Source organism: Pezoporus wallicus, unplaced genomic scaffold (assembly GCF_028554395.1).
Source record: "Pezoporus wallicus isolate ANWC-B61680 ecotype Strahan unplaced genomic scaffold, APGP_CSIRO_Pwel_v1 contig_6658, whole genome shotgun sequence".
In the NCBI taxonomy this organism is placed as follows: Eukaryota; Metazoa; Chordata; class Aves; order Psittaciformes; family Psittacidae; genus Pezoporus; species Pezoporus wallicus.
The window spans coordinates 4,538,984-4,555,504 of NW_026642312.1; the positions used below are offsets into that span (position 1 = coordinate 4,538,984).

The 16,521-nt window shown below is 42.5% G+C and overlaps 1 protein-coding gene across 1 annotated transcript; it reads right to left on the minus strand.

Annotated features, from left to right (window-relative positions):
- Positions 1-8,291: 8,291 nt before the first annotated feature.
- On the minus strand, positions 8,292-16,476 carry CCT5 (chaperonin containing TCP1 subunit 5). Its single transcript, XM_057428803.1, has 11 exons — positions 16,287-16,476; positions 15,543-15,603; positions 15,274-15,438; positions 14,579-14,777; positions 13,627-13,819; positions 12,538-12,687; positions 12,118-12,237; positions 11,544-11,729; positions 10,424-10,561; positions 9,873-10,053; positions 8,292-8,579 (listed from the first exon to the last, which is right to left on the minus strand). The coding sequence occupies exons 1-11, from the start codon at positions 16,389-16,391 to the stop codon at positions 8,452-8,454; spliced, it is 1,626 nt and encodes a 541-aa protein (XP_057284786.1). The 5' UTR covers positions 16,392-16,476; the 3' UTR covers positions 8,292-8,451.
- Between the last annotated feature and the right edge of the window lie 45 nt (positions 16,477-16,521).

Consider the following 16,521-nt stretch of genomic DNA (forward strand, 5'->3'; position numbering starts at 1 on the left):
CTTTGCCATGAGAGTCATTTATGCTAGTACACAGAGAGCACAAATGTACACATATTACCACATATGTTGGTAAGATGTACACAGGAGAAATTCAACCTGCCTGGGTTAGGGGTTAAATTGGCAGCACATAAACTGGGATACGTGTAAATGATTTCTTGCACATCTTTCCTGTATCCCTCTTCCACGATGGAGAAGAGCCTATGTACGCATTGCTAAAAGTCACTGAGGTCCTGTCGTCCACAGGAATCCCAGTACATAGACCAGAAGCCAACAGGACCAGGTCTCTGATTTGTACAGTCAGAACACCAGAGCTGCTGAATTACCTTCTCTGTGTGCTCTGCAAGACCTCTGCTCTCTCATCTGTGGCACTACTTAAACCCTCATAGGAGCTAGCCCATCTTCCTTTAATGACCTGGAGCAGAGCCTACAGCTCAGGCTTGGAGGTAGGTATCACAATCCCACACTGGTGTGCAAAGGTCCTCTCCCTATTCTGCCTTACGTTCAGAGCGAAGCAGGAATATGTTTTTTGCAGTACCTTAAAGGGACAGATACCTTAAAGGGACAGTATGACAGGGATTCTCATTACCACATCTTAGTGCCTCAAATGCTTGCACTGCTGTGTTGCAGCGGCTGAAGCTTCCAGTGCTGGAAGCACGCCAAGGATTCAAACACTCATACCCACTAACTGCTGCATCAGGAATCAAGATTTGGTAACACGACCTGTTTTCCACCAGCTCCAGAGTGCTCTTTCCAGAACTAAGTTTCATCTTCTCCCATGCTTAGTTTCAGCCAAGAAATGAAACCACTGTTAAGCATTCACTGAACTTTGTTGGCCTTTAGCTTCTGCACTTCTACTCAAAAGCAATAATAGTGCTCAGTTTTGAAAAGGACACATCTCTGATTATGTTCTCTGCTATTCCTAAACAAGCCACAGCTGAAGGGTGCATACATCTTGTATTAGCAAAAGAAGAAATTGCTGCAAACTTTCTTTGTCAAAAGAGACACGACTGCGCTGATCTGTCCATCTCCTAGGCATCCGCATGGTCTCAGCATGAACGAGTAAGAAAGAGAGCCTGACCCAGATCCTGAGGAGTCAGAAATGGAGCTCCCATAGGATCTGTAGCAGTAGCTTTTCTTAGAGAGTGAGTCAACATAGCTGAAAAGCGAGGCAGAGCAACAAGTATTAAAAGGATGTGCCATTGTAAACTTGTGCCAAAGTTATTCAGCCAAGGATGGATTTTCGGTCATTTCAGTCACTCCTGCTTCCCCAGCACTTGCCACACATCACCTTCTGATCCTCTGAGCTCATTCCCAGTCACTAGCACTTGCACTATTTAACCTTAACTATTAGTGTTAATAATAGTTAAAGGCAGAGCTGGAAACTTGCCTTTCCCAGCCTTTGGCCTTCTTCCAATTACAAGAGATGTGTTAATGAGAAGACTTCTTATCTAACTGTCTAGTCAAGGCACTTGCAAAATGCCAGCCAGCACAGTAGCTGGATGTGAAAAGCAGGAAACCAGCTAATGTCAGCTCAGACCAAGACTCAGATTAAAACAGCAGCAGAGAGTGGGTCGAATAGACAACCATCTGGGCAAGTACATCAAAAGGTGGTTCAAGGCTCCTTGGAGAAGCTTTACGTTCACTGGAAAACCCAGCCGAGTGTGAGGACCATCACCTCCCGATGGTGGGTTAAGGGGACACATACCTGGCAGCAGAGGAGTTGGTGGTGTACACATGGGAGAAAGGTCAGGAGATGGCAGAGAGCTTTTCACTTGCGAGCTGGATGAAGGGAATGGTCAGTGAGTGATGAATATGAGCAGCTGGTAGAGAAGTTCACCATGAGACATCCAGTTAGAGAGCAGGAACTCAGCAGTTTTAATGTTGGACAGGCTTTTTACGATGCTCTGAGAACTAGGTGCCATAAGGCTCATAAATCAAATCAGCTTCTTGAAACCGAGACAGCATGAGGCTGAGCCCTGAGATCAGAGCAGCTGAGGTGACATTAGATAGTCCCCTCTGTCCATGGGCTGTGTTAGTGCCAGCAGGGAAATCACTGCCTCCTGATCTGGAGAGAAAAAATAAAGGGCATCTTTGAGGAATCAGCTCGACTACTTATGAGGTTTAGGGAAATGAACGGTTTTCTTTGCACAGGGTAAGGAAAGCACTATACTGTTTCAGAAATCACAAAATCTTTAAGTTCAAATGAGACATTTAAATATTTGAGTTCTATTTATTTTTCTTCTAAGAACAAGCCACTACAAATTAAATGTGAATTCAAGAAAATATTTTCAAGACTCTTCATATAATATTGAACCTATAAAAAGATTTTGAGGAAAAGCAATGCTGCTTCAGTGGCAGCTCAGTAAATTGTAAAGAGTTAAAGCCTCTTTGCTTATTGAAGTGGTACAATATTAATTCAAATATAAAACAATTGTATTTGCTTTTTTTCCAGAAATTAGTGTATGGAGAGAATGCACTGTTCCTGTAACTTTGGGCTATGATCCAGGAAAAGAGGTACATTTAAAGACCTCTTTAAAAGTCTAAGGCAGCTTCCTAATTTTAATAGCTACCTTATGAGAACCAGAAAAAAACATGTCAGTTCACCAGTGTTAGCCAGTTATTTGTTGTTCTTTAAACCAGATGGTTTTATCTACAACACAAAGAATGAGAAGCTTGCATAGTCATACTTAGTATATGTCATATTATGCTAGTCATACTTAGATAGTATGATTATTCAGCATAGTCATACTTAGATAGTAAGTATGATTACTCAGCATAGTCATACTTAGATAGTATAATTACTCAGCATAGTCAGATAATAAGAATGCCTGTACCACATCAGACCAAAGGGCTAATACAATCCAATATCCCACCTCTTAAAACAATAAATATAAGAACACTGATAATTCCTCAAAGACCCTTTCCAGCTTTCAGCAGGTTTTGGCTTAAGGGGAGCCTGCAGAGAGATGGAAACATTAGATTTAGCAATCCTTAATAGTTTTTCCCCCTGTGGATTCTGAGAGCTAAACTGCACACTGGAGTTCAGGGAAGGGAATATATAGTCCCTGGCAGCACAGACAGTTGGTGCAAAGAAGGACGAAAGAAATCTCCCTTGGTTTGTATTGAGGCAGAGAAGTGAAGCTCCAGTCGAGTAGAATGGGAATCCCTGAGACACAGTACAGGTGAGTAGACAAGTGCAGCACCTTCATTCACTCATAGCATTTTGAAGTTCCTTGTTGCTGCTGTTCCTTTGGCCATTGCATTGGGATACTTTGAAGATGAAGCTGGTGCAGTCATGATCTTTTCCTCATGGCAGAAAACACTGTGCTCTATTATGGGCCCTAACGCAAACAGAAAAAGCATTAGAATCCACACTGAGCATTTATAATCCTGTGCTGCTCAGCTGCTCGACTTTTCTGAGAGGGAGAGAGGGATTATGGTAGTACCCCATCCCACAGAGCTGATGCCTTCAGCAATCCTTGATAACATCACTCACATCTGTTTTCCTAATTCTAATGTCTTATTCTTCTTTCCCTGACTGAAGTCCCAGCTGTCCACCATTCACTGTAAGCAAGTGAACAGATTTTGCTGATTTCTTTGAGGTTCCTCAGCTTTCCTTTGCTCACTCCACCTTTGCTTGCACAGCCCTTTTTGCTCATACAGTGCAGAGTAGCTGTCTCCCCACTGCCCATCCCAAAGAGTTGAGTCTCCTCTAATGGCTTTCTGAGGTGTTCTTTTCAGACTTCTGGCCACTGTTCTCTTCCAAAGATCCTTGACATCCCTGTACCCAAGCAAGAAAAGCAGAGCAGGTCCAGCCACAGTGACCTGGGTCAGTGAATTGTCAAGATGACTTAGGCAAGGCTAAGGACAAGCCAGGAAGTCAAACCATCATCGGTACCAGCAAGGCACAGGCATAACTGAAACATAGTTCACGCAAGAAGCAAGGGCACGGGCCTGAGCTTAAACGCAGCTGTGGAGCAAAAGTTTATTCTGCTGGGATTCTCCCAGCTCTTTCTCACCCCCACTTCTTCCAGCAGTGTGATTCCAGGTGACACAGATGTGCCATGCCAGAGCTGGCCTTGAGTGAAAGTAGCCAAACCTCTGGTGGGGAGCAAGAGGAGAGCACTCACAGCCCTGGTAGCAGTGTCCCATGTTCGGTAAGCACCCAGGCACCAGAAAGCTGCTAGAGACCTGTTTCTTTTAGTGCCCATGCTACTGCCATTCAGCACTGCAGGGCAGGAGCATCACCATAACACAGTTACTGGTCCCAGGGAGGAATCTCACAAGGATGTGGATCCTACTCCATGTACACCAGGCCTGTATCACAGGGTCCATATCTTACAGAGAATGTACTAAAGCTCTAGCCCGGAGTCATTTGAGTTCAGCAAACTCTCTCTTGTATCACAGAGATGAGTTGTTTACAAAGCAAACACTGTCAGTCCATTTAATTGGCTCTTTAACATGGTGAGAAATGTTCCCTGGCAGAAAGTTCCTGGGAAACCCTCCAAGAAGTGAAATGGAGACGCACTTGTATACTAGGAGGACAAACAAGGCTACTCTTCCAGACCCAAACCTCACAACTGAACCATCCCTCCTTGGATGGTGGTAGGAGTCCAGAGGGTGTAATAATGATCCCTATGGCCAATATAACAGTAATTGTTACAGTGCAAGGGACAGTCATGCCATTCTGCCACAGAGGAGAGCAGCTCCCATGGCACCCTCTTTTCTGCACAGCCTTTGCGTAAGGACATACAGCCTGGCAGGACCTGGAGCCAGTCAGCATAGCTTAGGTAGGTCTGGGTCTAGATATCCTAATATCCAGGTGTCTTGATATTACAGAGGGAGTTTGCAGACCTGTGTGTTAGGGAGACTGCTTGACTTGCTGCACTTCAGACCCTGTCTGTGGCTGTCTGTAAGCTTATCAGATCAGCTTGTTCAGACAGGAACTGCTTGCATTAGGAGGCAGCTTTTCCCATGCAGAACACAATCAGAAAAGACCAAACATCAGGTTCTTGTCTCTTAGAGTGTCAGTTTGTAGAGAAACCAGAATGTTGTTTCACAACTCTGTTTAACACTATTCCTGACAAAAATCTGCTCAGACCTGAATCACTGTGGCACACCCAAAGCCAGAGCCCAGCCCCAGGTGCATGGCCCGGGGCTGCTGTGGGCCTGGTGTGACCCCTAGAGCTGGAGAGGAATCTGCGTGCTCTGCTCCTGGCAGCCTTGCTTGTGTGCCTGCGAAGATGAGCGCTGCGTCAGCATGGAGGTGCGAAAGATTGGAGAAGGAAAGGAGCCCAGAGAAAGAGAGGAGGCTGGGAAAAGCTGGCTGGTAACAGGGGAACTAGAACTAGCAGGACAAGGTAGGGCTAGGGTAAGGGTCCCAGGAAGATGTGAAAACCTGGATTTGAGGGCACATGAAACTAGGTGAAGCAACCAAACCTTTGAGGGGGATCCGGAAGGATTCAGGTCTTGCTGTTGACATACTCGTGCCATGTCGGGGGTGCTGGGAAAGTCCTGCCTGGGTGCTCGCTCCATTTTGCCCTGGTTTCAGCCTGCTACAGCAGCGGCAGGCGTGTGTTGCCCTCCAGTGGTGAACGTCGCCTTCCCGGGTGTAACGGAGCGGCACTTGACGGGACCGAGGGGCCTGCAGCCCTCAGCCCCACACACGCAATGGGGCTTGCTTTTACTTCCTGATGGTTACAAACACCCTATGCTTAATTTGAGTATCAGTGCTTGTCTCCAAAATCGAACTGTTATTTACAACTTTTGCTCTGTTGTATTTGACTGGAGGCAGACCACAACAGAAAAGCAAAATACCCGTATTCTCACTGTTCCTTCAAAGCACAAATTCAAGTACTTACTGCTTGAAAGTGTACCAGTTTGAGCTGCACTGGTTTCACTAATTTGGTTTAATACTTGCACAATGTGATTAAAGTTGTTTGCCTTCCAATTGCCTCCATGCACCAATTATCAGTGCTAGCACTACACATTCATAATATTGAAGACCAGAAGTACAAGCCTCTAAAAGGACTTTCTTTTGTACAATTGTTTCAAAGTTCCATCACCAAACTTCAGAGTTCCCATTTTAAGATCTGACTCAACAGTAAAACCATGTTTATTTACAGAGCACAAAACCTTTATTTTCGTAAGTCATATCAGCAAAACCACAGGATTTCACCAGTTTTGAAGTAAATTGTCCTGAGTTCCAAGACGCTTCTGAACTAGGCTGGGGTTTACCATCAAAACTTGCCCTTAGAAGAAAAGGCAACCCCAAAGGCAACACACCACCTCCTAATTCTGAGCAGGTCTCAGCTCACACATCCTTGCTGAACTACCAGCCCATCACACTGAAGATGTGTCCACTGTTAATGGGCCAAAGCTCCAGTGCTGCATACCAACTCCATGCACCACCTGCAGAGCAAGACGACAGGCTTTCCCCTCTGCCTGCCCACTGCAGCAGTGCCTGCACAGAACCCTCCCTCTCATCTCCTCCATCCTCCTGGTGGGGACATTCAGCAGCAGTGCAGGGTTATGGCATTCCCCGATGCAGACAGGACAGGTGTACTGTCTCTGCCTGGGATGAAGCCAGTTTTCTTCACAGTAGGTAGTAGGATGCTATGCCTTAGATTTGTGACCAAAACAATGCTGAAAACAAAGCTCAGTCACACAGCATCAGGGCTTACCCTGCTTCACGCTCCATCCCCACCCCCCAAGAAGCAGGCTGGGGGTGCGCAGCAGGTTGGTAGGGGACACAACCCAGTACTAACCAAAGCAATAGCCCCTGCCACATAGCACCCTGCTCACCTCTAACAGTTTGGGGGAAGAAGAGGGGAAAAAGGCTCAGCATTTTGGGATTTGTCTTCTCAAGTAACCATTACTTGTGACAGAACCCTGCTTCCTGGGGATGACTGAACACCCGCCTGTCCATGGGAAGCAGTGAATGAATTCCTTGTTTTACTTTGCTTGTATGCGTAACAGTCTTTACCTCAACCCATCAGTTGTCTCACTTCCACCCTTCTGATTCTCTCCCCTATCCCCTGTGGGAAAGCAAGTGAGGAGCTGTGCTGCCAGCAGGGCTTTAACCACAACAGGGAACAGGAGTTGAAGGGAAAAACTAGTGAAATGAGTAAAATGTAACTCTTTCCTCACTTCCTATCATATGGACAACTTCACTATGAGGTGGAAGAGGTACATTAGTACAACTGAATGACCCTCTTGAATTCTAGCTACACCCCTTCTCTATTTGTATTACTGGAGAGATAGCTGTATGTGAGCCAGTGTGCTTTTAGACTCACAGTTACAATCACAAATCGACATCGAATGCCAGACTTCAGCAGCAGTAAACCTAATTTAACTGGGGTGGTCTACAGGAGTACCTGTAAATTACGCTGATTTAGGAAAAGGCAAAAGAGTAACAACGAAACAGCCAGTGTACTCATTTTCTAACAATGAAAATATAGCTGGTTATAATGAAGTCCTGGAACACACCCATGATAAAAGTCAAACTTGTTATTTCTAAGCTTCTTTCTGTATCAACACTCATTGAAGGATTTTGTTTGACTCAAGTGATGCACCATCACAGCACGCAATTATCAGAACAAGACCTGCTAGCTAAACATTTCCTCTGTACTACTAAGCTCTGAAACTTCAAAATGAAGTACATGTAACATAACACAAGTTGTGCTCAGTTGGTATTTTCAATAGTTCCCTAGCTTTTGAAATCTGCAGAAAGATTTGCTCATCAGTTCTGGTCTACCACTTTTTTCTTGCTACCAGTTTCACAAGCAAGGCACCTTACTAGTAAATTTTACTCTACCATTCTAAGATAATAGTAAGTGCACTTATCTGTAGTGGAATAGACAGAACTTTTGGATAAAACCCCACTTGCGTGAATGGGTTTAGCCCTGAAAAAAAACCTTGCACATAGATCAGGAACAGGGTACTACAACAGAAAAAAACGGAAGCAACTAGAAGCATGAAATATAGCTCCCTTAACTCTGCAGACTGAAACTTCACTCTTGATCTATTTAATGTATGAGAATAACTGGAGGCTACAATAAACTTCTGCTTGCTTCACTGACAATGAGAATTTACATTCTCATCTAAAAATGAGAATCTGTGGGCTTTGCATACAAGCAGCTAATGGAGTTACCTGCAGAAGCAATGAAAAAGGACCCATGGAATTTTATTACAGCATTATCAATGTTTGTCTCCTATACATTCAATAAGTGTTTTCTATGAATATTCACACCTGCATAAGAAAATATGCAATGATACTTCTGAAACAAGTCTTGAAACCACCAGTGCTCAATTGTGTTTTATTTCCAACAATTAGCCATTACAGTATCTGAAAGAAAAAGTATCCAAAATAAATAGCTGAAGATGAAGCATCAGAATACTACCGTCTTCGCTACTGTGGTGGCCCCCTTAATGTTTTGTGCTTTTCAGCCTTTACTCTTCAGACTCTCCAGGCCTACGGATATCATCAATCTTCAGAATCATTCTAACGACCTGAGTTGCCAGAGAAATCTGCTGTTTCTTGCCAATCAAGGTTTCTATAACATGTTGCTGCTTCATATCTGCAAAAAAAAGAAGCAGAAGAACTAGATGCTCTCCTGAAAACTAGACACAACATTTAATCTGAGGTAGTAATTTCAATGTCATTGTAAAGACCATTTTAAAATTACTGCTCGTGGCCACCATAGTCGAGAAACAATTTGCACAAATTGGAGTTTTATGTCTGGGATCTTACCAAACATTTTGGACCATGAAGATGCAAAATCTTAACTTCTTGGCACCACCAAGAGCTTGGCCCCATTCTCTTTGCATCCTCCCTTCAGATACTTAGACTCATTAACCAGATTACCCCTGAGCCTTCTTTTCTCGAGGCTGAACAGGCCTGACTTCCTCAGCCTTTCTTCGAACAAGAAACTCTCCAGACCCTTTATCATTCTAGCAGCCCTTTGATGGACCCTCTGCAGTAACACCATGCCTCTCTTCAACTGGGGAACCCAGAACTGGACACAGTATTCCAGGTGATGCCTCACCAGAGCAGAGTAGAGAGGGTAAATAACCTGCTCCAACCTGCTGGCAGCACTCCTAATGCAGCCCAGGATACCATTAGCCTTCTTGGTTAACTGCTGGCTTGCTGACAACTCATTGTTCACCAAGACCCCCAGGTCCCTCTCCTCAGAGCTACTTTGCAGCACACTAGCCCCCAGCCTGTACTGGCGCATGGGGTTATTCCTCCCCAGGGGCAGGACCCTGACTTTGCTGAACTTTGTTAGGTTTCTCTCTGCCCAACTCTCCAGCCTGTCTATATCCCTCTGAGTGACAGCACAGCACTCCAGGATATCAACTGCTTCTCCCAGTTTTGTATCGCCAGCAAATCTGTTGAGAAGGCAGTCTATCTCTTCATCCAAGTCACTGATGATTAAGATAAACAATACTGGACCCAGTATTGACCCTTGGGGAACACTGCTAGTTACAGGCCTCCAACTAGACTCTGCTGCTGATCACAACCCTCTGAGCTCTGCCATTCAGTCAGTTTCACCTCTCTGTCCATCCAGCCTGCACTTCCAGAGCTTGCCTGTGAGGATGCCATGGGAAGACCTGTACCACCTGGTGGCTGAATGATGAGTTGCCACAAAATAAAGGTTTTCAAGCAATTAAGATATTTTCTATCTAGTAGACATGCATGTATCTGTCCACCTGCATTCCCACTTATTTTGACAAGGGGCAAGAGTTCATAACTGAAGTGACATATATGTTAAAAAACCCTGCCAAAACCATAAAGCAAAGGAACACCCCAAGACACTTTGTGAGAAAGAAAACCCCATTGTGCTCCTCCTTCTCCACACTGCAGTTCTTACCATTTGTTCCTTTCTGCAAGCAATCAATGCCGAGGGCAGGGTTGTTTTCTTTCACTTGCCTAGCCCGCACTTCGGTCATTGTCTGTATTGGATTCATACCACTGTTCTCAGACAGTGCCATAGGAATTACCTCTAGGGCATCTGCAAAAGCTCTCATAGCATACTGTTCCAAAGATGGGCACTAGGGGAAAAGAAACTTAAGTTCATACAGCTATTATGAACAAAAATGTTAGCAAAAGCTGATTTTCACACTAGCTACGAAATATGCGATGTGCAGATTTTCTTGGAAATAGTATCAACTGAATGAATACCTACTACTTGCAAATTAAAAGCATTTTAAACTGCTGTTATCATAAAAGAAAAAAGTACTGGGAATGACATTTTACAGAAGAGAAGGAAAACTTTCAGCACTGGTTATCAACGAATGTCAGAAAGTTCTATAACATACATTGTGGAAGCTCTTTGAAGGTTTTTTTGGAATCTCTTAAAACAAACCAAATCCTTATTTTCCCTGCATAAATTAAAGAAAGTTGCAACTATTTCTTTCTTACCTTATCTGCTGCTTCACTGACTGCCAAGGCACAAGAAATTTCAGCTGCACCACCACCATATACAATACGATTATCACGAACAAGATTCCGAATGACACACAATGCGTCATGGAGAGATCGCTTTGCTTCTTCAATGATCTGCAATTATAAACCAGCATGTATTTTACAACATATACAGGTGAAGGCTATGAAGATGCATTTCCTAACACAGAAATGGAAACTGCAAATAAATTGTAGGATCTTTTAATGGCTCTAATGCAGCTACATTAATGCTATTTCCCAACATAAAATGTTAGATATTCAGTGGCAGAGCAGGAATTAAAAACCCCCAACACCTTCTCAGTGTTACTTGTAAGATATGTAAATTCAAGCAACAAAAACTTGCACAACAAGGTTTTCAATGTTTCCTATTTCCAAAATGTAAAACACATAAATTTAAATGCCAACATTATTTTCAGACTGCAATCTGTGTCAACTCCCAGCTTCAACAGATGCAGGAAGATTTAACAAGTTACGCTAACCTTTAAAGCTGCATTTTTCTTTCTTTAAGAACTCTTCACACCAGAGGTTATATTCTTTTCTTCATAAGGTTTTCACCTGGAGTAGGACTTGATTTAAACTAAATGTAATTTAACACTAACACTACAACCAAGAACCAGTTTAAATTATGTCAGCATTTAAAGTGGTCTCATTCAGGAGGTGGAGGGGGGGGGGTGCTGGTTTGGGCTTTTAAAATTTTTTTACTGGTTTAAATCAGAGATTACATGCCAAATTTATAATAAAACCCAATCTTTTAAAAATGGTGGTATGCCTTTACCCATAAAAGTGACACCCTCCCATGAGAAAAAAGAAATTAGACCATCCACAAGTAAAATTACTTCTCTATGAACTATACGATCTAATAGTGAGAAACAAAGTTTTCATTCAAAAACTTAGTATGTGAATCTAACAAGTGATTTCTAACACATATTCATCACTGCCTACAACCCTCCTCCCCTTCTATTTATCCACACTGCAACGAAAACTTAGAGAAATACAAGAAGAGTTAACATGGTTTTGAAAGAAACTACACATTCTGCAATGTATGTATAAAACACTTGTAACAAACCAAGCATCTCACCATTTTATTTCCTCCTCTAATGAAAATGGTCACAGCTCTGGAATTCTGACACTGCTCAATGACAAGCATTCTGTCCTTGGTTGTTCCAAAGGAGATCTCTCGGACAACACCCGCAAAACCCAGTTTCTCTGCTGTGAGTTCACAGAAGCGAGGAACAATGCGGCCTCCAGTTGCAATGGCGATTAACTGAAGTTAAAGAACCATCAATTATTTTGAGAAGACTTTTCAATTGCCTTTTTCATAACAAACTAGCGGGAGAGACTGTCAAATGCCTAATCCAAAAGGTTACCTTCCCATCACTTCAAAGTATTGCAGGTAATATCTTGTTTCTGCAAAGAGCAAGACTAAAAGCAGAAACATTCCTAGCCAATATGCATACACTCCCACTGTAAACCATAATCCCATTCAGTGTAGGTTCTTCCCACAGATTCCCTACAGTTTTTCTCCAATACCTACCCATACACGTAATTACACAGTTCTACCCAGAAAGCCCAAACTTTTAACTGGCACAGCATGATACTTAAGAAATGTTTGAGAACTGGTACAGAGCTGAATTGTAGAATATTTTACTTACTTCTATTTCAGCTCCACCAACCCAACGAACAGCAGGCAGCTCATTCTGGAGCAGCAAGTGATTTGCCTCATCATCAAAACCCCACTGGCAAATAGCAAGGTTTGCACCGGTGTCTTTTATCTGAAAGCAGCATACAACATCAATCTCCTGATCAGAACTAACAGAGTAAAGAAAAACAATCTCTTCATGATTTTAATTCTCCTCATTTTCTCAAGATGTAAGTCCAAAAAAAGAACTATTTGGCATACACAGAGTTCAAAGTTAATTTCAAACTAGCGTGGTGTCTTTCTTATGTCACCTTAACTTTTATTATTATTGGTTGGATGTTGCCTCCTATCTGGATTATTAGCTCATTTCCAGGCACTATGCTATTTTGTGTAAGAGTCATGGAAAATGTAGAAAACAGAGGAACAATCTTACTTGTTTCACCATCTCTTCAAACTTCTCCTTTTCATATTTCTGCAGTGCCTTGTAATCTTCAACAGATGTGACATCAAGCTTATGCTTGGTTTTAGGCTTAGGTGGTTCAAATGGACAAGTAAGGATTGCAATTTTAGCATCTTTAAGCTCCTGTAAAATTAAAAAAATCCCAAAATAGAATAAAAAAAAAAGAAAAGTTGAGTTTTGACCTCAGTAACACCTCTGTCTTATATCTGCAAAACATACAGATGTATAAAAACACAGGGATAAGAGGAAACTCAAGGATCATTTGACTTTAAATTGAAACTAACTATATGTAAATAATTCTTTCAGAAGCCTCTAACCCATCTAGAGCAAATTCCACGGCTTAGACACTGTTTAAGCCCATAAAGAGACATCAGTGGTAGAGATGGTTATCATTAAAAAAATACAAATAGAAAAAAATCCTCAGTGAAACTATTATTTGCCCAATCCACTGTGACTACTAGAAGTACTACATACTCATCTTCACAGCCACCTTTTATGTACATGACTGATATTATGTATCATCCTTTTTCTAGGATAAACAGTATCAACTACTAGAAAAATATTTTAGAATAGTCAAAATTTAAAATTGCATCCTTCGTTCTTGAAGTATGTTGCACAAAGACTTGGGGGACCTTAAATACACCAAATATAATAGAAGGAGAGCTTCCTGTTCCAAACAGGACAATGTGGCAAAGCTTATGAAGCTTCATAAAGCTTAAGAAGCATTTCTTGATACCAAGTTGCATTAAGCATCTCAAGCGCATTACACATTATGGATGATTATTTCTGCTTCAAGATAGAACTATGCACCTGTCCTCACTTGGCCATACAGTGATCCGTCCTGCCATCATTTCTCAAGACTGCTCTAAAATTCTACCTTGGTCTCTTCCAACACCAAGAATGTAATGCTCCTCTCCCCTTCCTCTGTCGATATATGGTTGAAAAAACAAGCCAAACTGCAGCACTGTTTAAATACTTAAGAAATGCTAGGACAGCATTTAAAGTGAGCTAGACAAGCTATTTGATGATTACAGATAAGACGCAAACAGGGGTATCACTTACTTTAGGCATCTGTGGATGACTGAAATCTTTATCCACAATCACTCCTTTAACCAATTGCGTATCTTCCAGTCTACCACCCACTTTGCCTTGTACTTTGATCAGCTCAAAATCAACATCTTTACGTTCCATATCTGCTACTGTCAGTACAGCATTTACAGCAATTTCTGCCATTTGTCTGTGACAGCGATTAACTCTAGGTTTAAAAAAAAACCATAAAGTTGCATTATGTTTCCACAGTTTGGAAGAAAAAAGCTATTCTATCAATACTGAAAAGAAAAACTACCACTATAGCTAACAACTTTTGTACAGAACAGGGGGTCCTTCTTGTTTGTTCATAGAAACAAAGGTGCTAAATACGGCAGAAAACAGAACACATAACATGATTTGTCTAAGTAGTCTTTGTGGGCATAGTCTCAAAATACGTATTTGAAAGAAGCAAGGAGAATTTGTTAACAAACATTCAAGTCACAGAAACCACTAAAATACCATTAAAAAGACAGCTCTGCAAAGCACTTACAATGTCTGAATTTATATACACTTAGAACCTATAATGAAATATGCGGTTATAGAGCAATCTAACAAACTTTTTTCTTTCTAACATTAGGAAAAAAAACAAACCCAACCTTTGAAATGTAACACACAATTATTTTTAAGAGGTCTGCATTACTCTTGGAATTTGCTATGATGAAGAAATCTGAAGTTATCAGGTTAGAATTAAATTAATTTTGCACTCTTTAACCTCAAAGAACTGTCCCTTTAGAGAAAAAGCACATTTTTTTTTACCCTGAGACATAAGTCCATTGGGAAATTAGCCAAAATCAAACATAAGAAAAGCCTTCGGCAGCCACTCCAATAATGCAAACAATTTAATAAACCGTCAAATCACCAGGGTTTCACCTTTCAAGCATTTATAATGAAACTGATACATTTTTCTGAAGTTTGTGTGACTTACACTTTAGAGCCTAAGGTTGTCTTTGCTGTCTGGATCAGCGGTTCAATGTTCTGTGGATCAACCGTAAAGCTGTCACTGATTTTGTCTAGATGCTCAATGGCAATGCGAGCTGCCTGCTCGTAACCGTCTGCTATTCTGATGGGGTGAATACCACGATCCAGCAATTGCTCAGCCTGTTCCAATAAGGCTCCAGCCAGAACTATAAAACAAAATTTTATAATAACATTTACTCTTCCACAGGTCACAGCATCAGCTTTAATACATTATCAAAAGATTAAGAGTACACCTTCTAATTTTTACTGTAGTATTTTAACAGATCAAGCTTTCCTGAATGACAAAAAAACCCTAAACAACCCTGGACTTGCTATGCTTAGAAAGAAAACTGCATGCTCTTAGACCAAAAAGCCACATGGCCACCACAGCAGGACAAATAGAAGGTTATGAAAGAAAACCATGAAGAAAAAATTCTGAAAGTACAAAGAGGACTCTCAACACCAACTTAAAATGTAACCACAAAAGTCTTTCTTATCACAAGGCTTCTAATACAAGAACTGACAAGAATACTGAAATAGTAAATACTCTAACAACGTGCTAAAGAAAAGCTACTGTTACTTCACATAACATTTCTTAAAATAACTAAATAAGCTTGATGTTAAAGCTGGAAAAGCCAACTTAAATTTAAAACCTTGTCTTACCAACAACTCCAGTGGTTCCATCCCCAATCTCATCATCTTGAGACTTAGACAGCTCCACCATAAGTTTGGCTATCTGGTGGTCCACATCCATCATATTCAGGATGGTAGCACCATCATTTGTCACAGTCACCTCACCATCTTTATCCACCATCATTTTATCCAAGCCTAAAAATATATTCACAGCATGAAAGAAAATATAGAAAATGCACAAAAAGGAAAAAAAAAATTACTGAAAATTACTGAAAAGGAAGCATTAAAATTATTATTACCATTGGGACCAAGGGATGTTCTCAGAGTACTTGCTACAGCCTTTGCTGCCATTATGTGAGACTATAAAACAAAGGAAAAATTAAGTCACTATTATGCATCCCAAAATCATAGTATTAAGCTAAGAAAAACATAAGAATAAGCTGCTAACTCGAATTTTGTAATTTAACTGACATAAGTTAATTACGACTGAAAAAAAAAGTCAATATATATGTATTGCTTTTACATCAAAAACATTTTCTGTGCCTTTTCTTGCACTGCTTGCACATGCACCGCTATAGCTTGCCAAAGCAGAGGACACGACAGCCCCGAAGCTTAAAAAGGCGAAACAACAGAAGAAAGCAACGCAAGCTTCAGAGAGAGAAAAAAAGCGGGATCTAAAGGAGGATGCTGCGAGGAGCCTCCCTGCCCGCCGCGCCCAGAAGGCGCTGGGAGGGGCGCGCCGAAACTACAGGGGAAAGGACTCCACAGCCACGGAGACCTCATACACCTCATCATGCCGCGGGTGGCGGATTCACGGCACCGGGGGGGGGATGCCTTCTCTCCCCCTGTCCCCATCCCTCCCTCCCTCCCTCCCCTGCAGGCCCACGTGCGCCTGACACGAGACAGAAGACAAGAATCGCACCGCCTCGCCCCACCGAGCTCCATCCTCCCGCTGAGGCCTAACGGCGCCCGTTCCCCGCCCCTAACGGCAGCATGGCGCGGCGCCCAGTGAGGGCCCGCGGACAGATCGGCGGCCCGCTCACCTTAAGCGCCTCGAGCCCCATAAGGCGCGTCTTCCGCTCCTGATCCTTGAGGATGAGGAAGGGGCGCCCATACTCATCAAACGCCAAAGTCCCCATGGCCGACATGGCTGCAACTCCTCCTGCTGCTCCCACACACCGGGCAAGCACGAGCCGGATGCCGCCACGCCGTGACGCAGCACGCTCACCCGCACGCTACTCCGCGCATGCGCGGCCAGTAGCTGCGCGACATATTTGG

Bases quoted from the DNA above. Each gene is read 5' to 3' on its own strand.
- CCT5 (XM_057428803.1), bottom strand. From the start codon at position 16,391: ATGTCGGCCATGGGGACTTTGGCGTTTGATGAGTATGGGCGCCCCTTC. The intron at 13,820-14,578 runs GTAAGTCACACA...TTTTAAACCTAG, and splicing joins ACAACCTTAGGCTCTAAAGT to AGTTAATCGCTGTCACAGAC. The intron at 11,730-12,117 runs GTAAGTAAAATA...CTTTAACTTCAG, and splicing joins TTGGTGGAGCTGAAATAGAA to TTAATCGCCATTGCAACTGG.